The 22,652-nt window shown below is 36.4% G+C and overlaps 2 protein-coding genes across 2 annotated transcripts in view; both read left to right on the top strand.

Moving 5' to 3' along the window:
• The window catches only part of LOC101899810 (uncharacterized), a 125,627-nt gene extending 105,858 nt beyond the window's left edge, over positions 1 to 19,769 (top strand). The window contains exon 4 of the mRNA XM_059118646.1: positions 19,477 to 19,769. Coding sequence (XP_058974629.1) covers positions 19,477 to 19,544 — 68 coding nt within the window. The 3' untranslated portion in view covers positions 19,545 to 19,769. The remainder of the gene's footprint in view (positions 1 to 19,476) is intronic.
• LOC101887870 (ras GTPase-activating protein raskol) overlaps positions 1 to 22,652 on the top strand; it is a 414,153-nt gene that overhangs the window by 254,281 nt on the left and 137,220 nt on the right. The window lies entirely within an intron of this gene.

Genomic DNA, 22,652 nt, shown 5'->3' with positions numbered 1-22,652 from the left:
TAGATTTGTTCGAATTGGTCACCTTTGGCACAAATTATGGTCTTCAAACGGCCAATGAAACCGTCACACACTGCCCGAATGTTGCTCTGCGGTATTTTGGCCCATTCCCGGCGAAGCGCTTGCTTGAGGTGATCCATCGACACTTTGGTATTTTTAGTGCCAACCTTGCATTGCCAAAATACTCCAAACACAATAGTCCAACGGATTGTTATCCGGAGATTTTATTGGGCATTGTGCGCTGGAAATGAAGCGAGGAACCACATTTTTCAACCATTCTTGGGTGGCACGTGCTGAGTGCGATCTTGCTGAGTCCTGTTTGAATGTCCAAGGTTTGCGGTCAAAATGAGTTGCGTGCCCAAGGCTTTAATGCACCCTCCAGAATAATTTCGCGATAATATTCGGCATTTATTCTGATGCCACGGTCGATTAATAATTGCGGAGAGCGACCATCGGCCATCACCATGGCCGGCGCTTGAGTTCTAGTGGCCAACCGAAGGTGCACATTTTCAGCTGACCTCTTTGGCAAGTGAATGAGATCATTTTCTTTGTGTTTACAAAATGCTGGACAACGAATGTTTTCTCATAGGCATCGGAGAAAACCGAATTCGGCAGTTCACCACTTTCGGCCAAGCGAAGCAACTCTTTAGCTCTTTTGAGTCTATTTTCTTTCTGTTGCGGTGTAAGTTCTTTTAGTTTTTGGAATTTTAATGGCTTTACCCCGAGATCATTTTTTAATATTTGCCGAATGGAATATTGCGGCGATATGTTCATGCTCACGAGCCATTTTTCGGCCACTGCGATGCGGGTTTCGATCAAGTCGCTTCTTTACTTTTCGAACTATTTTTGCTGATGTTGCTGTTTTCTTCCGTCCACTTCCTTGAGGTCGGACTACACTACCAGTATCACGAGGTAACGAGTGATGGTACGACAAAAGATTTATTTACATTCAAATGCTGGAGTGCTCTAACGATAACCACTTGTGGTTTTCCAGCCAAATATAAAGAAATCAAACTATCACGCTTGAATTCCATGACGAATAACTTTTTTTCTGGAAAATTCTCACCAAAATGCTTTTGTACGCTTGTAAACGATAAAATGAGCTGTCACTGGAATAGAAATGACAACAGTCTGAAGTTGGTTGCTGTTTTTTTTTTCATCTCACCCTGCTCCCATAGGGTTGCCCATATTCGACGGACTTATGACTCTTTGGACCCATTCCAATCGACGAGGCTTGTCCGCAGGCAACATTCTTTGCGTCAATTGAATTTTGTACGGGAACAAATGCAAATCAATGCGAATAATCCGACATGGACCGAGCCATGCCCAACTGCTGAGAACGGCGTTTTTGGGATGTTCTTGGGGACCTCTCAACACTGGCTCGTACAGCAGCGATATTCTCGACCGATCGCCTTGGTCGACTTTTATATGGCCTCTTCGGATTAGAAAGAGCCTTACCAGTCGAAAATTTTTCGTATAAACGCTTAATGGTGTTCTTAGAAGGCGCACTCTCACATTTTTTAATGTTTTAAAAGCACGTTGAGTTCACACAATTGACTTCTTCTGTTGAATGTAAATTTCAACTATTTCAGAGCACTCGCGTGGTGTGTATTGGTTCATGGTAAAAATGTCCTTGGACTGACGCTTCAAACGCGGTATGTCATTAAGCGATGTGACATCTCTGTCAAAAGTTATGGCGTTGCCAGATGGGTCCGTCGAATATGGACAACCCTGTAAATTACCTGTTCTACAGAAGGCACATTTTTTCCTCCGCAGGCGTAATATGCCCTATGTAACAACGATATTTGGGGAAATATATCAAATACACCTCAGAAATACCTTATGTAAAATTTTATTGAGATCGGTTCAGATTTGGATATAGCTTCCTCTGCCTCTGAAAATTTTGTAGAAATCGATTCAGAAGAGGATTTTTCTCTTTCATATATAAGCTCCTTTGGATTTTAAATTACAACTAAAACCCTAGTTGGTATGATTTAATGGGAAAAAACCCGGTCCATTATCTTTGCACTTCTCTTGGATAGCATCTGTGAAATGTTATTGTTTTATTTATCTATTTGTTTTTTTTTTTTTTTTTTTTTTTTTTTGTAATAATAAAACAATACAAATAACGTGGGCTCCGTTGATGTCAAGATACTCAGGGAGTAAATGATAATAATCATGATTAGAGTAAATACTTGAATATTTCATGACTGCCTGACTGGCTGACTGACTGCTTGGCAGACTAACTGACTAGCCTGCTAAGTATTATGTTATACGCCAGGAGAAGGCTTGTGGGAAATCATGAACATTGTTTTCATTTCGTTTTAATTTTTTTTTCGCATGGAAATTGAAAATAACTTTTGTCTCTAATGAATGAAAATTAGAAAATGAAAACAATGGCAGTACAGTCAAACAAGGCTACAATGGACAACATGATGGAAATATTTTCAAAATGCCAAATTTTTTCTAATTTCAATATTTTTTCCATTTTTTTTATTTAACTTTTTCATTTTAATTTTTTTGAACATTTTATCTATGTCCTGCTGTATTTGCAACAATTATTTTTATAAAATATACATTTTTCCCTGGCATTGGTGATTGCATGCAAAAATGTTTTTATTTCTCAAAGTTACGAGCTAGTACAACGAATGTGAAGCTAGAGGAGCACTGTGGGGGGGGGGGGGTGGTTGAGCTTCCAATAATCTCTGCAGCGTTTTTCCGCTGCCAACCAACCAGCAGCCAGCATATTTTCCACAATCGTTTTTCAATTAAACTTTCATCATTCTAACCATAAATATTTCCTTGAAGATGTGTTGAAGAAACAAAAAAACAAACGCGACTTTCTCTTTTTTCATTATTTTTTTAATTTCTGGGGTCTTTGTTTTTTGTGGTGCAATTTGTTGTTTTGCGAAATTAAAAACAGTTATTTTTCAATTTCCAATTTAATAACATGCGGATAATAGTGGTAATGCGGGTTTCCGGTGGAGACACAATAATTTTCAATTTTTTTTAACAGAAATCCATGACTGAGAAATGACTATTAAGAAATTGAAGTTGTTTTTGAACGCGGTCATGGGTGTTATGTGAAGAAATATTGAAAAAAAACTCATTGCTTTTATGCAATGAAATATTGAAAAAATTGAGGTTTTTGAAAGAGATTTGTAGCCAAGGAATTCCATTAAAAATTTTATCCGAAGATATGGGATATTTTAAAGTCTCTTACTTAATATTATTTTTCCTTATTAATATTGCTCCTTCGAGGCGTATCAGTGACAAAAATTTCGAAATGAAGCAAATTTCATTGAATTTTTGAGAATTTACCTCAATAACGAGCTATTAGAAAAATTTGGCTCTTCTTCCTCACCTTTCATTTTACCCTCAGCCATACGACTAGAGATGGTATTTATCATTTGATATGGCCAAAATGTGCCTCATCGAAATAGCGCTTTTAGACCCTAGGTTTCTTTGGACCAAATCCATTTCAGGACATTTGGAGTCGATCTAGCGATGTTCGTCCGTCCGTCTGTTTGGCTTCGAGAGTTATCGTGCGCACCATAATTCTCGAAGGGAGTATCTGATTTAGACCAAACTTGTACATCAGAAAATTATCATCACACCTAGATCGAGTTCGAAAATGGGCAATATCGGTACACTTCTTCTGGTCCCTCTTCCCACAAAAGTTCAGAATTTTTAAAAAATATTTTACTGTACACAAAGATAAAATATAATCCGATTTTGCTCTAACTTTGCAAATCCTAATAGTTGCATCAGTGCTAGGTCTGGTGCGGAAATGCACAATACCTCCCCACAAAGGGTCAAAATTTTGAATAATTAAAACTCTTATAAAATGTGACGTAATATTCCGATTGTCTTCAAATTACACACATCACAATATTTTTATTAAACCAAGGTGTGGTGTTAAGATGGAATTATTCGGTCCATTCCTTCCGGTACCTCCCCCACAAATCGTCAACGTTTTGAATAACCAAAACGATCGTAAAATCCGAAATAAGCATCCGGTTCTCTTCATATTTCACACATCCCATTATTTCTACTAACTTAAGATCTGCTGCAAAGATGATAGAGATCCGACCACTTCTCCTGGTACCCCTCCCCCACAACGGGTCAAAATTTGGAATATTCATGAAACGCGAAATTAACATCAGATTTCATTCAGACTTGCCGTTTCTCAATATTTCTATCCGAACAAGGTCTGTTATAAATATGGTCGAGATCTGACCATTCCTACTTATAACCCACAAAGTTTCGAAATTTTGATTAACCAAAACGATTGTAAAATCCTAAATAAGCATCCGTTTTTCTTCAAATTTCAAATTACTAACAGAAGATCTGCGGTAAAAATGGGATATATTTTGGCGCACTCCTTAAGGTGCTTCCCCCATAAAGGGTTCAAATTTTTGAAAAACAAAACGCTCATGAAACACGAAATAGGTATCCAACTCTATTCTAAGTTCACACATACAAATATATTTGTTAGCCCAAAATCTGTTGTGGAGATAATGGATATCTGCCAACTCCTGCTGGTACCTCACCCACAAAGGTTCACAATTTCCAACACGTATATCTGCCATAGCGAAACAAGTCGGCGATTCTATACAACTTCTCATATCGGAATTTATGATTTCGTATAAAATTGGATATAAATGTTTGATTTTCTTAAAATTTCTCACGTACCGATTTTTTATCTATATATACCGATTTTTTATCTATATTATATGAAGTGGAGTATTTCGGTCCGGAACATCTGGTACCTCACGCATATTCCAACATTTTTCAAAAAATTGCACATATCTCATATAAAGTATGGGAATTGACGATATTGTCCAAATCTGGCACATTGTAATATTTTTATCAGACTTAGGTCTGATACGGATTGGATAATATTGGCCAACTGCTTCGGAACCTCCCCCATAAAGGATCATCAGTTAGAATAATCATAACTCAAGGCTGGGGGTAGACATCTGTCGGCAATACCAACATTTTCCCTGTGTTCTTCAAAACTTTCATTCTTCTTCTCTTCTTTTTTTCTGGGTTCTGCTAAGTTTTAAAATTTCCCACCTCTCCATTTCATATTCTAAAAGTCATTTCCTTTTCCGGTTCTGCTGGATTTTTTGTTTGGAAAATTTGTGTATTTCAGAACAATATAATTTATGTTTTTTTTTTCTCTCTTGTTTTTTGTTTAGTTATTACAACACCTAACAAATTACCAGCCTTGCTGCCGCTGTGTCGGTCTGTCTTTCTCTCGGTATCTATTCTATTCTCGATTTCGTACAATGATAGCTTTCATTGCACTCGAACACAAAAAAAAAACCATCATTTCTAACAAAAGAGCCAAATTCAACGAACCCTAAACGAAAATTGGAGAATGCTTGTTTTGTTTGTTGCTGTAATGAAAATAAAAACATGGGTTAGTTGTTGTTTTTCGTCTGTATTTTACATTGGGAACTGCCAGCCAGCCAGCTAGACAGGCAGGCAGGCAACCAAACAAAGAAGTCATTGGCATTTTTATGTTAAACTAACAGAAAATGTCAGTTACTATTTGGCTTTGTTTAGAAAGTTTATTCAACCCAGCAGCTTTTGAATTGAAAAAAAAAAGTAATCCGAACAAAGCAAAAATAGAAGAAAAAAGCAGGAAAGCCAATAATTGCAATTTTCTTTATAAGGACTGGAACATGCTGATTCTTATCATTTGTGTGTGGCTGAGTGAGTGTTTTGTTGGTGTATGTGTGTGGAAAAACTCATTAAAAGCGAAATGAATAATGTTGACAAGATTGCAATCAGCTGATTTTCCCAAACAAAAGGGGGGATTGGCAACACCATAGAATGTGTGGGTCCGTAAAGAAGTGAAAGGTGTAAACAAGGTAAGAGAGTTTTAGAACAAACAAAGCGAAAAAGGGAAACTCATTTGCCTATAAATGATAACAAACAGCTGTTGCTTAACGTGAGGGGGTTGGCAATGCGGGGTTATATGATGAAAGATGTGGAAATAATTCCAAAGAAAATTATATTTCCATCTCATTTTGGATTTAGATTTTTAGTTTAGATATTTTTTTTCATAGGAGGAAAATAGGGGAACTTTAAAATCATAACACCCTCCAATTGGGCGCCACGAAGTGTGTGATACAGGTGAAGGCAAAAGATTATTATATTGATATTGAAGAAAGCTTTAGATTTTTTCCAAGGAAGGAAAATAGGGAAACTATTAAAATCATAACCTACCCACTCCTTATTGATCGCCACGAGGCAGAGGAAACCGGCTTGAAAAGGAAGGTGTATGAAAGAGAATTCTTTAACGAAACAAAATAGCAAAACTAATTTGTATATGAAACTCATTTGCCTATGAATGATAACAATCAGCTGTTTAGTGTGAGGGGGGTTGGCAATGCGGGGTTATATGGTGAAAGGTGTGGAAATAATTCCAAAGAAAACAAGTAAAAAAACATTAAGTTCGGCCGGGCCAAACTTTTAATACCTTCCACCTTAGGGTAAAGGAAACATTAGAAGAAATGTTACAACAACCATTAAAATGATGAATATTGGGAGGTATCGTTATATGGGGGCTATACCAATTCGTGGACCTACACATGCAATGTTTCATTATGCATTATGACCTACAAATACCAATTTTTAGACCAATCCGCAAAAATATGTGGCAAAAATTATCAAAATATTATGATATACAACTACCAATTTTCAGAGAAATTCGTGAAAAAATGTGCCAAAAATCATCAAAATACCGAATATTGGGAGGTACCGTTATATGGGGACTATACCAAAACGTGGACCTATACATACAATGTTTCGCCACACGTACAGGGTCCCGTTATGACCTACAAATACCAATTTTTAGACAAATCAGTGCAAAAATGTGGCAAAAACCATCAAAATACCGAATATCGGGAGGTACCTTTATATGGGGGCTATACCAAAACGTGGACCTATGCATGCAATGTTTTGCCACACGTACAGGGACCCGTTATGACCTACAAATACCAATTTTCAAACAAATCCGTGAAAAAATGTGGTATATAAATCATCGAAATACCGAATATCGGGAGGTACCGTTATGTGGGGACTATACCAGAACGTGGACCGATGTATATCATTTTCAATACCAACCATCCTAGACACAATACAAATTGCTCTGCTAAATTTTGGCGCTCTACGTCAAATAATGTGGGCTGTATTGTGATTTCAACAGACAGACGGACAGACAGACAGACGGACATCGTTAAATCGACTTAGAATTTTATGCTGACTATGAATATATATACTTTATGGGGTCTACGACGAATATTTAAGGATGTTACAAATGAAATGACAAAGTTAATATACCCTCCTTTCCAAGGTGGAGGGTATAAAAATATGGAAATGCTTAGATGTTTTATTGAAAGGAGGAACATTGGGAAATTAAAAAATCATAACCTACTCCAATAGGGCGCCACGAGTCAGAGGAAAAAGGTGCAAACAGAAAACCCCGTTTTTAAGAAAGATTGAAGAAAGCTTTAGAATTTACCCAAAGAAGGATAATAAGGGAAACTATTAAAATCATAACCCATCCACTCCTTATTGATCGCCACGAGGCAGAGGAAACAGGTCCTACCAGAAAAACCCATTTTTAGAAAGCTTTGAGACGAAGGTATATATAAGAGTTTTCTTTAACGAAACAAAATAGCAAATTAGAGATCATAATCAGCTGTTGAACTAAGGGAGTTGGCAACGAGGATATTCATGAACTCTGCAGCCGAGTGAAAGATGCAATCACAATTCTATAGAAATTATAATGAAAATAATTTCTTTACAAAAGACAAAAATAGAGAAAGTATTCACATTTTAAAGTTTTTCAAGCAACGCCAGATTACTATTGGGCGCCACGTGGTGTGTGGAACTTACGGAGCCAAAAGGATCTATATTTTAAGGAAAGCATGAAGGGATAGGTATTAACTCGGACAATCATGGATAAAATTAAAAATGAGTGATAAATATCAGCAGTTATAAATTACGAGGTTGGCAATTCTAAAATAACTGCAAACGAAAATGTTCAGCTTTTTTCTGAAGAAGAGAAATACAACAACTATTGAAAATAAACATTATTCAAGCAAAACCCAGGTAAATTGGAATAAAGAAAGAACCACTTGGGCGCCACTGAGTAATCGAATCAAATTGATACGTAAGGAGTTATTTTCAAGAGAGCAATATGTGAGATGAATATTGGAATTTAAGAGCAAACAATTGCCAATAATCAGATGTTGGCAACGCGAACAACGGGTGTTGGCAACGCGAAAAACAATAGCTAAGAACTAATTTGTAAAGGAAATCTTTTGATACCCTACATCACTTTGAAGGAACTTCAAAAATTTCAAAAAATGCCGAAAACTACCACTTAAATTTAAACCGTTATATGGGGACTATACCAAGTCGTCGACCTGCACAGACAATTTTCTGTCATAGGCTGTAGTATCCATCACGAACTTCAAATACCAAATTTTAAACAGTTCCAGTGAATAATGTCGCCAAAAACATTAAATTATCGAATATCGGGAGGTACCGTTATCTGGGGGATATACAAAAACGTGAACCTGCTCACGAAATTTTTCATCATAGGCTGTAGTACCCATTACGAAGTTTAAATACGAAGTTTGAAATAATTCCGGTAAATACCGATTATTGGGAGGTACCGTTATATGGGGGCTATACGAAGACGTGAACCTATATACGAATTTTTTTTGCCATAGGTTGTAGTACCCATAAAGATCTACCAATACGAAATTTGAAACGATTCCGGTGAATAATGTTGCTGAAATAATCAAAATACCGAATATCGGGAGGTACAGTTATATGGGGGCTTTACGAAAACATGGACCGACATGGCCCATTTACGAACTCAACCTGCCTACTGCATGTATGCAAAATTTTAGCTTTCTATCTCAATTCGGTCGAAAGATAGCGTGATTACAACAGACAGACGGACATCGCTAGATCGACTTAGAATTTTACGCTGATCCAAAATATATGTACTTTGTAGGGTCTATTATTAATATATCGGGGAGTTACAAACCGAATGTTAAAGCTTATATACCCTCCATGGAATGGTGGAGGAAAATAACATTATATAGAAATTTGACTAAGACAAGGGAAATCTGGGAACCATATATTTCCTCGACCTAGTCCACTGTGATTGGGCGCCACGGCATGGAAGAAGTAAGTGAAGGGAGTAATATTAAAAAACTTAATGTGTGGAGGTTATAAAGAAAGGAATTTAAGAGTAAATTTTTATCAATTATTGAGCTATTCATCATTATCTGGTTGGCAATGCGGGAAACAACGGTCTACTGGGGCCTATTAAAAGTGGGGATAGTTCCAAAGGAATTTTAAGAAAAGATTTTTTCCGAAAGAAGGGTAATAGGAAACTCACACATCTCCTCAACCAAATGGGGGACCAAAAGGGAAAGATCCACTTTGGTTGAAGAAAGGAAGAAGAGAAAATATTTGAGCTATTTACCAAAACTCCTCGGCTCTTTGAAACAAAAAATACCACCGCCATTAGTAGCCACTTGATGAGAGAAAAAAAATCCAAAAGATCCAAAAAGTCAAAAAGAAAACATTGCGTTTTGCACCAGGTTATGGATGAGATAAGTGAATAAATCATTACGATTGGGCGCCATGACGTGAGGGACAGAAGTGAAGCCAAAAAAATACATTTAAGGAAGAAGGCAAATATGAAAAAGAATGTTCTGAGAAATATAGTTGGTAGACATAGGGTTGGCAACGTCAATCTACGTATGGAATCCATGATGGCAATTCGAAAGAAATTGTTTAAATTTTTTCGAATGGGATAACTATTAAAATTTGATTTTTTTCGCCATGGCAAATACAAGCGATTCAAAAGAAGAATTCAAACAATCAGAGGCGAATATTTAAAAGTACATGTTTCAGTTAGACACAAATATTCGAAAAAATACCACTCTGATTGGGCGCCATTTGGTGGAAATTGAGTTAAAAAGGCCTAAAAAGACGATAAGGCGTCAGTGAAGCCAAAGGTCTGAATTTTTTCAGAAATTTTCTCCAAAATTGAGTCGTTAAAGAAATTGTCTACGAGATATTCTTTGATACTTCAAAACTTCCGTGGTTGAGCGTCATTTCCGTGATTGGCAATAGCAAGCCTAATTAGAGTCTAGGGCGTGGCATACAATTTGGAAAAAATGTCCAATGAGGCAAATCTTGAAAAAAATATCACTGCGATTGGGCGCCACTTGATTAGAGAAACCAGAAAATTCTAAAGACTCTGAAAGTAAAAAAATCACGTTACCATTAGATGCCAGGTGGGAGATCCAAGGGAGGTCGTCACGAATTCTGATATTTCTTCAAAGTGCACACCACAGCGCCCTCGAGTGGCTAAGAAAAGTAAAGAAGCTGTCTTTTAAAGAATGAAAAATAAAAGAATATTCTAAGCAGAATTTTGCCGGGTTATATATAGTATTTATGACCTTGCCTCAAGAAAACCTTCCTAAATACGATTGGGCGCCACTTGGAAAGTGAATACATCTCAGAAAAAGTACATGGTATCAATTGAACCAGATGTTGAAAGGTATGTGCCAGAAGAAGTTTATATTTCTAGTTTTCGACGAGCCTCCCATTCCCGCTGCGAAGCCTTAGACCCCATTTTTAATAAAAACCACATGTGAAGAGTATTTTGAGTAGGAATGTTGAAAATAGGCTCAATATTATCAGTGAAGTTTTTGAATGGATACTATGATTGGGCGCCAACTGTGAGATAAGCCTGAAACACATGATTGTTAAATAAAGCCGCTAGGAGAAGAATATTTTGTAAGCAACTTATATAGCTGAAAGTTTTTGTTGTTCTACTTCGCCACGATTGGGCGCCAGCAGTAGAATTTATTCTCTGCCAGATTGGGCGCCATTTTGTAGAAAAAAAACGTTTTATCAACGAAATACTTAAAATTAGGTACGTTAATAACATAAAATGTGGATAGAAGAAGTGGAGCCTTAGCCAGATCTGTTTGAATACCGTTATTATGTTTTTTATTCCGACTGCACACATACACTGATTGGGCGCCAATTAATTAACCAGCGTTGAAACGAATATTTATAGAACTTAAAAGCAGAAGTACTTTTTGTAAAATCAACCAAAAATACTTGCGTTTAAGGCGAATTGGTAAATATATCTCAATCTGGTCCTTTATTGTAGTTCGTCTTCGTTAAAATTGGCCCTCGAGGAACTTAAGAAAGTAAGAATTGCCGGATGAACTCGAACTTAATGAGTTAAGGCGGGTCACCAAAGATAAGACTAATATGTCTTTGGTTCTAGCTCGAAACCTTCACCTATTGGGCGCCAAACAGTTGTAAGATTAATTCCAGTCAAAACTGACCCTATTTTGAAAACACAAGAAAAGTTTTGAGCTGAAGCTTTCGGTTTAGATCCCAAAACTGGCTCTGGTACCAGTTCCAGTTTTTTTACTCTCTCATTCAATGTAAGCTACTTCTATTTTCAATTTTTTTTCTTTTCTTTTTTTTTTTTTGGAATTCTTTGCCAAAATTTTAGCTTAGCTACCTTAAAGTTTATTGGCCACTTAATGTGTTACACGTTTTGACAAATTATTATCATTTTTTTCACACATTTTGTCGCAACGCATTTTTGACATTCATAACACCTTCATGGTTCTTACGAATATCATATTTACCTCAAATATATATTTTTTTTTTAATTTTTCTTACTTTATTTGCCACTTCTCCGCCGCAGAAGACAACATTATAAAATGCTCACCTTTGCCGCCTTAATGACGAGAAGGAAAAAAATTGCCCTCAACCGACTAAAATGAGACTGATTACTCGACAAACCGGTAAACAAATTGCCACCGACAAAACGCGTAATAAACAGAAGAATGGAGGTGATAAAAAAAACCCGACTCTACTTAAAACTGGGCTCAATTAACACAGAAGCCAGGCCATAGAATGAATAATGACTTGAGCAAATTATAATAGAAACTAATGGGAGAGGAGAAGGGAGGGAGAAGAGAGGACTTTGTGAGAAAACAGAATTTTTAACAATTTTTTAATAGCCCATAGAAAATATTAAGGAAGTTTAGAAAACATTTACGAAAGCTTATTCAGTAAATTAAAAAAAAATGTCACGCTTGCTCAATTTTTGCGATAACTCGGGCATGTGGGAAGTTATGCCATCCCAAATTTTTATCAAATAACGGATGGAGATTTGTGTCTTAAAGCCATATTAATATAGGGATATTGAGCTATTATTATGAGCATGAAAAATTGTGCTGCTTGGGAAATCAGTCCGATTAGCTGAAAAAACTGCAATCAACTTCAGACTGCTTTCATTTCTAAGCCACTCGTCCGACAGTTGCTAAAATTATTCCAGTGACAGCTCATTATATTGTTTACAAGCGTACAAAAGCATTTTGGTGAGAATTTTCCCGGAAAAAAGTTATTCGTGACGGAATTCAAGCGGGATGGTGTGTGATTTCTTTATATTTGGCTGGAAAACCACAAGTGACTATCGTTAGAGCACTCCAGCATTTAAATGTGAATAAATCTTTTATGTCTGACACCATCGCTCGTTACCGAGATATTGGTAGCGTAGCCCGACGTCAAGGAAGTGGACGGAAGAAAACAGCAACATCAGCAGAAATGGTTCGAAAAGTAAAGAAGCGATTTGATCGAAACCTGCGTCGCAGTGGCCGAAAAATGGCTCGTGAGCTGAACATATCTTAATATTCCATTCGGAAAATATTCAAAAATGAGCTGACCCCGAGCTCATTTTTCAATATTTGCCGAATGGAATTCCATTGCCATTGAAATTCCAAAAGGTGCAAGAACTTACACCGCAACAGAAGGCAAATAGACTCAAAAGAGCTCAGGAGTTGCTTCGCTTGGCCGAAAGTGGTGAGCTGCCGAATTTGGTTTCCTCCGATGAGAAAACATTCGTTGTCTAGCAGTTTGTAAACAAGCAAAATTATCGTGTTTACTTGCCAAAGGGTCAGCTGAAAATGTGCATCTTCGGTTGACCACCAGAACTCAAGCGCCGGCCATGGTGATGGTGTGGGCCGCCATAACAGCCGATGATCGCTCTCCGCTCGTATTAATCGACCGTGGCATCAGAATAAATGCTGAATATCGTCGCGAAAATATTCTGGAGGGTGTATTAAAACCTTGGGCACGCAAGCATTTTGGCCCAGACCTTGGACATTCCAACAGGACTCAGCACCATCGCACTCAGCACGCGCCACCCAAGAATGGTTGCAATATGAGGTTCCTCGCTTCATTTCCAGCGCACAATGGCCACCAAAATCTCCGGAGTATTTTGGAAAGCAGGGTTGGCACAAAAAAATGCCAAAGTGTCGATCAAATAATGTCAAACAAGTGCTTCGCCGGGAATGGGCCAAAATACCGCAGAGCAACATTCGGGTAGCGTGTGACGGTTTCATTTGCCGTTTGAAGGCCATAATTCATGCCAAAGGTGACCAATTCGAACCAATCTAAACTTATTCAAAAATTTGATGCTATTTCCGACGTTTTTTGCATTTATTCAATAAAATTTAAAAACAAGTTAAAAAGCAGTAAGTTTGGCCGGGCCGAACTTTACATACCCTCCACCATTTTGAAGGAACTTGAAAATTTGCAAAATAAAAAAAAAAAAAAAAAAAAACATTCCGGAAACTACCACTTAATTGAAAACCACTACATGGGGACTATACGAAGACGTCGACCTGCATACGAAAATTTTTTGTCATAGGCTGTAGCACCCATTACGAACTTAAAAAACGAAATTTGAAATAATTCCGATAAATAATGTCGCTAAAATCATGAAAATACCGAATATCGGGAGGTACCGTTATATAGGGGCTATACGAAGACTTGGGCATGCATACAAACATTTTTCTCATAGGCTGTAGTACCCATTACGAACTTCAAATACCATATTTGAGACAATTCCGGTGTCGATGAAATCATCAAAATCAGGAGGTACCGTTATATGGGGGCTATAAAAAAACATTGACGGACATGGCCCATTTACGAACTTAACCTGCTTACTCGAAACTATGCATTAGCCTTCTATCTTAATTCGTTCGAAAGATAGCGTGATTACAACAGACGGACGGACAGACAGACGGGCATCGCTAGGGAGGGTATTTTTATACCCTCCACCATACTATGGAGGGTATATTAATTTTGTCATTCCGCTTGTAACTCCTCGAAATACTCATGTCAGACCCAACAAAGTATATATATATATATATATATATATATATATATATATATATATATATATATATATATATATATATATATATATATATATATATATATATATATATATATATATATATATATATATATTCTTGATCAGCGTAAAATTCTAAGACGATTTAGCCAGGTCCGTCTGTGTGTCTGTCTGTCCGTCTATCTGTCTGTTGTAATCACACTATCTTTCCAACAAATTAAGATAGAAGGCTAAAATTCTGCAAACATGTAGATTTTGCCAGTGGGCAAGTTAAGTTCGTAAATGGGCCATGTAGGTTCAAGTTATCATATAGCCCCCATAAAACGGTACCTCCCCACATTCGGTATTTTTATGATTTTAGCGACATTATTCACCGGAATAGTTTCAAATTTGGTATTTGAAGTTCGTTATGGATACTACAGCCTATGACAGAAAATTGTCTGTACATGTCCACGTCTTTGTATAGCCTCAATATAACGGTACATCCCTATATTCCGTATTTTAATTTCGCATTTGAATATTGTAATCGCTTGAGACAAAAATTGCCTATGCAGGTCCACGTCGTCGTATAGACCCTAATATAACGGCTACATTCGTTTTTCATTCATTTTTTAATATTTTTAACAGATTTTATTTTTTTGAAAATTGCCAAATTCGTTCCATATGGTGGAGGGTATTTAAAGATCGGCCCGCCTGAAATTACAGCTTTTTTACTTGTTTTTTTTTTTCTTTTTATTTTCTTCTCTTTAATAATTCCAATTCCAATAAATGGATCAAGTCATAGTTCAATTCAAATACATAAACCTCCAATATCTTTATTTTTATTATTATTGTTGTTGTTAATTTATTTTTCTAATTTATTCCCATAGTTAATTGACGATCTTAATTAAATGTTTCATAATGTTCATTGCAAAAAAAAAGAAAAAAGTTAAATCAATTAATTGCAACTTGCATAAATTCATGTTTGTCGCTGACGTTTTTTTCTCTCTTATTTTTTATTGCAAGACGAGATATCTTGTCAGGCTGGTGAGGTCTTACATTTGACTAACTGAATATATGACCGCATATTTAATAAAAATACTTACATTTGTAAATGACCATATTTGTCCATGTGTATGTTTTGTACCACACACACACGCACATGGAAAATTTATGCAGCTATTAAAATAAAAAAAATAGCAAAAAATGCTTAGAATGCCGTTAATCAACACCAGAATGACAATTTCATTCAAAGCCACCACCATGTGTTCGGCGTTTCCAATAAAATGTGGACATGACGTTACACCAGGCTAACTGGGCAATTACGTGTGTATTTTCAGAATTGTGAATGTAAGGTGTCATTTTAATGCTGCAGTATTGATGGGTGTGTCCAAAGGGAAATTCTGTCACTTTTTTCGATTCCTAATCGATTAGTTTGTCTTGTTGGGTCTATAGAATCAAAATCATGTCAACTGTCAAACTAAAAAGTACACATTTTTAACATATCCATCAAGTTCTCCGTCGCCTTGTGCCATGTAATTTTTGTGTGTCATTTCATCTGTCAACGGCTACAGCTTCAGCTCCAGAGATCTCTCGAACAGATGTTTCTACATGCAACTGTCAATTTTAATACCGAGCATCAATCGTATGTCACGGGGGGATTTTTTTTTGACGTAACACAACTGGGTCATATGAGACGTATTTAAATTGGCTATATTAGCTGGCCGTTGAAAAAATAAATTTAAAAATTGAAATTAAAATGATTTGAAAATAAAAGAATACATCTGAATCTTCAATTTTATTAAATTACGTTAACATACAGGGTGAGATAAAACAAGTAAAAAAGCTGTAAGTTCGGCCGGGATGAACTTTTAATACCCTCCACCATTTGGTACAAATATCCAAATTTCCAAAAAAAAAAAAAAATCTGTTAAAAATTCTGTTAAAATTTTGTATGGGGGCTATACGAAGACGTGGACCTGCACAAACAATTTTCTGTCATAGGCTGTAATATCCATTTCGAACTTCAAATGCCAAATTTGAAACAATTCCGGAGAATAATGTCACTAAAATTATCAAAATATCGAATATCGGGCGGTACCGTTATATGGGGGCCATACGAAAACGTGGACCTGCACAGACAATTTTCTGTCTTAGGCGGTAGTATTCATTGCGAACTTCATACACCAAATTTGAAACAATTCCGGTGAATAAAACGTGGAGCGGCACACACAATTTTCTGTCTTAAGCTGTAGTATCCATTACGAACTGCAAATACCAAATTTGAAATAATTCCGGTAAAAATGACAAAAAATTACTCATTTTCAATAACAAAAGTCCTGCAGATATAATACACATTTCAGTAAAATTTTATCAACCTACTTCATTTCGTTCGGAAGCTAGAGTGATTTCCCCAGACGGGCGGACGCCGTTAAATCGACATCGAATGTTATGCTGATCAAGAATATATACACTTTGTGGGGTCTTAAATGTATATTTCGAGGTGTTACAAACGGAATGACATACTATGTTGTAGGGTGTAATAAATAAATAAAAATTAATTCGATGCTAAATTAGTTGATCTGGCTGATTTGGGAAAACTGTTCATATTCCTCCAAGATCAGACATTCATGATTCTAAATTCATTTATTTTATTATGCCCTCAGCCATATGGCTTTCATTTTATTAAATGAAAGCAAAATTGTCGGAAATAGCATCAAATTTTAGAATAAGTTTAGATTTATTCGAATTGGTCACCTTTGGCACGAATTATGGCCCTCAAACTGCCAATGAAACCCTCACACGCTGCCTGAATATTGCGCTGCGGTATTTTCGCTCATTCCCCGCGAGGCGCTTGCTTGAGGTGATCGACACTTTGGTATTGTTGTTGGCTTGCTTTCCAAAATACTCCAGAAACAATAGTCCAACGGATTGGTATTCGGAGATTTTGGTGGCCATTATGCGCTGGAAATGAAGCGAGGGACCTCATTTTGTAACCATTCTTGGGTGACGCGTGCTGAGTGCGATGATGGTGCTGAGTCCTGTTGGAATGTCCAAGGTCTGCGGCCAAAATGTTTGGTGCTGAGTCCTGTTGGAATGCCCAAGGTCTGCGGCCAAGGCTTTAATACACCATCCAGAATATTTTCGCGATAATATTCGGCATTTATTCTGATGCCACGGTCAACTAATACGAGCGGAGAGCGACCATCGGCTGTTATGACGGCCATACCATCACCATGGCCGGCGCTTGAGTTCTGGTAGCCAACCAAAGGTGCACATTTTCAGCTGACCTCTTTGGCAAGTAAATACGACTACTGGACAACGAATGTTTTCTCATCGGCATCGGAGAAAACCAAATTTGGCAGTTCACCACTTTCGGTCGGGCGAAGCAACTCTTTAACTCTTTTGAGTCTATTTTTTTTTCTGTTGCGGTGTAAGTTCTAGCACTTTTTGTAATTTCAATGGCTTTACCTCAAACTCATTTTCAATATTTTCCGAATGGAATATTGCGATATGTTCAGCTCACGAGCCATTTTTCGGCTACTGCGACACGGGTTTCGATCAAGTCGCTTCTTTACTTTTCGAACCATTTCTGCTGATGTTGCTCTTTTCTTCCGTCAACTTCTTTGACGTCGGACTACGTTACCAGTATCATAACGAGCGATGGTACGAGACGAGAAGTGCTCTAACGATAGCCGCTTGTGGGTTTCCAGCCAAATATTACAGAATCACACTATCACGCTTGAATTTCATCCCGAATAACTTTTTTTCTGGAAAATTCTCACCGAAATGCTTTTGTGCGCTTTTAAACAATAGAATAAGCTGTCACTGGAATAATTTTAACAGCTGTCGGACGATTGGTTTAGAAATGACAGCAGTGGTGCAGTTGGTTGCAGTTTTTTCATCTCACCTTCATATTACTCCATGATCAGGCTTCCATGATTCTACATTCGGTTATTTTTTTATGCCCTCAGCCATATGGCTACAGAGGGTATATATCATTTGATACGGCCAAAACGTCGTCTCATCGAATTAACGGTTTTATAGCTGGGTCTCTTTGGACCAAATCCGTTTCTGTCTGGTTGGTGTGCTGTCTCGATAACTCTCGAAGGGAGTATCTGATTTGGTCCAAACTTGATGCATCGTAATGTTATTATCAAACTTAGATAGATCGAGTTCGAAGATGGGCAATATTGGTCCACTCCTTCTGGTAACTACCCCACAAAAGGTCGAAATTTTCAAAAAAAAAAACAAAAAAAAAAATTTACTGCACAGAAAGAGAAAGGAAATTCCGATTTGGCTCCAACTTTGCAAATCCTAATATTTATATCATTGCTAGGTCAGGTGTGAAAATGGATACTATCGGTCCACTTCATCAAGTATCTCCCCCACAAAGGGTCAAAATGTTGAATAAATATAACTTTTATGGAATGTGATATAACAACCCGATTGCCTTTAAATTCCACACATCACAATATTTTAGTAACCCAAGGTCTCATGTGAAGATGGGATATAGCGGTCCCCTCCTTCTGGTACCCTCCCCACAAAGGTTTAAAATTTTGAATATCCATGAAGCTTATAAAGAGCAAAATTAACATTCGATTCCATTCGGACTTGATATATCTCAATATTTCCATCAACACATTATCAGTTATAAATGTTGTAGGAATCGGGCCATTTTTCTGGTTCCTCCCCAACATAGGGTTCAAGATTTTTGGAATGTGCATTATTACACGGATATCTCTGGCATTTGAGAAGATATGGAAACAAAGTTTTTGTCACTGAAAGCCTACTTATATACCTTACCAAAGTAATTTATTTTATGATTTTGCACCCACTACTTTCAAAGTTAGTGTCTCTGGAAAATGACTCCTGGAAAGAATAAACAAATTCCAATGTTGGGCAACTGAGTAATTTTTAAGATATCTCTGCTATTTAAGCAGATATGTAAACAAAACTCAAATAAGTTACCAACTCCTCAAATAACTTACCATTTGTAATTCAAATTATTTTTCTCAATATAAGTATATATAGTCATATTATTTTAAAATAGATGATCTTTCAATAAAAACCAATAAAAACCTTAAACCTAAATATCTATAAAATTAACAATTGTAGATAAGAATTCTGTTATTTTTTCTTAAAATTAAAGTTTTCAAAAAATTATCCTTTCTCATGCCGCAATTTTCTAATTTTGTATTTTTCTGCTTTATTTTCAGGTAAATATTTTGAAACTGCACCAGATATTTGGGAAGAAAATAGTCCAGGTAACATATGTTTTAGTTGACGTTAAAAACCCCCCGTGTTATGATATGACATATCATGCACGAATTTAAAGTTATTCATAAAATTAAAAAAATATATATGTCTTTGGCTTAACTTCATTAACACCAAGCCAATTCGATCGTTAATTCTATTCTCTGCACCTTTTACTTTACACACTGTATTCCAAGCAATTTACTTCATATATCATTGTGTTTGAGTCGCCCTTTAACTTAATTAATTATTGTCTTACAAACTCCTCAAAGTATGCTCTGAAAGTTAATAGTAATTTCCAGTTTAAAATGTCCGCTGGAATTTAAATTGCTCCGAAAAGTATGCTTCATATTTTAATGGTTAATGACCTCTATTAGTTTTTACTGTGTAGTGGTAGTAAAGTTAACTAAACAGTTTAACAGTGTGTCTCAGAGTTTATCTTACTCATGGAATTGCCATATAACCCAGTACTGGCATTGCCATTCATGGTCAATTGTTGATATACTCTGTAGAGAGTTGCTCTTCTGTTTATGATCGTTAGTTTCAGGTAAAACTCGTTTATTTTGAGTTTAAAAATTGGAAATTTTTGGGAAATAAAAGTGTAATCTGGAAATGCTAAATAAAGGCTAACGAGTTTGTTGGTTAATGTCAGGAAATTGCAGAGGGATTATCTATGAGTTTCGGTTCAATGGAAATACTTATCCAATATTGTGACTTTTGGTTTTGAGAGGACTTTTCTTGTAAATTTTCAATATTTTTTTATGAATTAGTAAATGTTAAGGTGTGGATATTTTCTTCTAATTTTAAGTGAATAATGGGAAAAAGGAATGGGGAATTTCTGCCAAAATTTGACAGCCTATTTTTAGCCTATTTTTTTTTAATAAAAAGAAAAACTAGAAAAACAGCTGTAAATTCGGCCTGGCCGAACTTGGAGTACCTTCAACCTATTTTCAAAAAAAAAAAAAAAAAAAAAAAAAGAAATAAATAAATCCGCTAAAAATTCTGTTAAAATCTTAAAAATACCGAATGTAGCCGTTGTATTAGGGTCTATACATCGACGTGGACCTGCATAGGCAACTTTTGTCATGAGCCATTACAATATTCAAATGCGAAGCTCGAAAAATCGGCGAATAATGTAACTAAAGTCATCAAAATACCAAATATCGGGAGGTAATGTCATATTGAGGCTACACGAAGACGCGGACCTGTACAGACAATTTTCTGTCATAGGCTGTAGTATCAATTTCGAACTTCAAATACCAAATTTGAAACAATTCCGGTGAATAATGTCGGTATAATCATCAAAATGCCGAATATTGGGAGGTTCCGTTATATGGGGGCTATACGAAGAAGTAGATCTACACAGACAATTTTCTGTCTTAGATTGTAGTATCCAGAACGAACTTCAAATTCCAAGTTTGAAACAATGCCGGTGAATAATATTGCTAAAATCAACAAAATACCGAATATCGGGAAGTACTGTTATATGGGACCTACACGAAGACGTGGGCCTGCACAGACAATTTTCTGTCATAGGCTGTAGTATCCATTACGAACTTCAAATACCAAATTTGAAACAATTCCGGTGAATAATGTTGCTAAAATCATTAAAATACCAAATATCGAGAGGTTCCATTATATGGGGGGCTATACGAAGACGTGAACCTGCACAGACAATTTTTTGCCATAGCTTGTAGTATCCATTACGAACTTCAAATACCAAATTTGAAACATTTGCTGTGAATAATGTCGCTTAAATCATCAAAGTACCGAATATCGGAAGGTGCCGTTATATGGGGGCTATACGAAGACGTGGACCTGCACAGATAATTTTTTGTCTTCGGCTGTAGTATCCAATACTAACTTCTAATACCAAATTTGAAACAATTCTGGTGAATTATGTCGCTAAAATCATGAAAATACCGAATATCGGGAGGTGCCTTTATATAGATGGCGTGGACCTGCACAGACAATTTTCTGTCATAGGCTGTAGTATCCTTTAGGAACTTTAAATACCAAATTTCAAACAATTCCGGTGAATAATGTTGCTAAAATCATTAAAATACCGAATATCGGGAGGTTACGTTATATGGGGGCTATACGAAAACGTAGACCTGCACAGACAATTTTCTGTCATAGGCTGTAGTATCCATTACGAACTTCAAATACCAAATTTGAAACATTGCCGGTGAATAATGTCGCTTAAATCACCAAAATACGGAAAATAGGGAGGTACCATTAATTGGGCCTATACGAAGACGTGTATACCTGCACAGACAATTTTCGATCGTAGACTGTAGAATCCATTACGAACTTCAAATACGAAATTTGAAACATTTCCGGTGAATAACATCGCTAAAATCATCAAATAACCGAATATCGGGAGGTACTATTATATGAGGGCTATACGAAGACGTGGACCTGCAAAGACAATTTTTTGCCATAGCTTGTAGTATCCATTACGAACTTCAAATATCAAATCTTGAAACTATTCCGGTGAATAATGTCGCTAAAATCACCAAAATACCGAATATCGGGAGGTTACGTTATATGGGGGCTATACCAAAACGTGATCCTACATGACCCATTTTCAATACCAAAAGTCCTGCAGACCCAATATACATTTGAGCAAAATGTTATCAACCTACTTCATTTCGTTCGGAAGCTAGAGTGATTTCCACAGAGGGACAAACGGACGGACATCGCTAAATCGACATAGAAGTTGATGCTGATCAAGAATATATATACTTTGTAGGGTCCAAAATTTATATTTCGAGGTGTTACAAACGGAATTACAAACTTAATATACCCTCCATACTATGTTGGATGTTATAAAAACTACATTAGTCTGCAATTTTAATATTGGTTTTGAAATTGAAAAATTGAACTATTCGGAATTTTGTTTGAAAATCTTCAGCGAATTTTTAGTTCTAAGCTCGAATATAATTTTGTATATAATATTACAAAATTGAAAAAAAAATAACAAACAAACAAATCTGTCTTATATCTCTATAACCAATTGGAATTTGGCTTTCCAGTTGCTAGTATACTTATAGCTAGGGCATTGTTTAACAAAAGTGTAGGACAGTTGATTTTTGAAAAAAAAAAATGAAGGCACTAGACTTAAAAACTCCTAACG

This window comes from Musca domestica, unplaced genomic scaffold (assembly GCF_030504385.1).
Source record: "Musca domestica strain aabys unplaced genomic scaffold, Musca_domestica.polishedcontigs.V.1.1 13, whole genome shotgun sequence".
Classification (NCBI taxonomy): Eukaryota; Metazoa; Arthropoda; class Insecta; order Diptera; family Muscidae; genus Musca; species Musca domestica.
The sequence above is the reverse complement of the archived record's forward strand: the minus strand, read 5'-3'. Positions and strand labels throughout refer to the sequence as shown.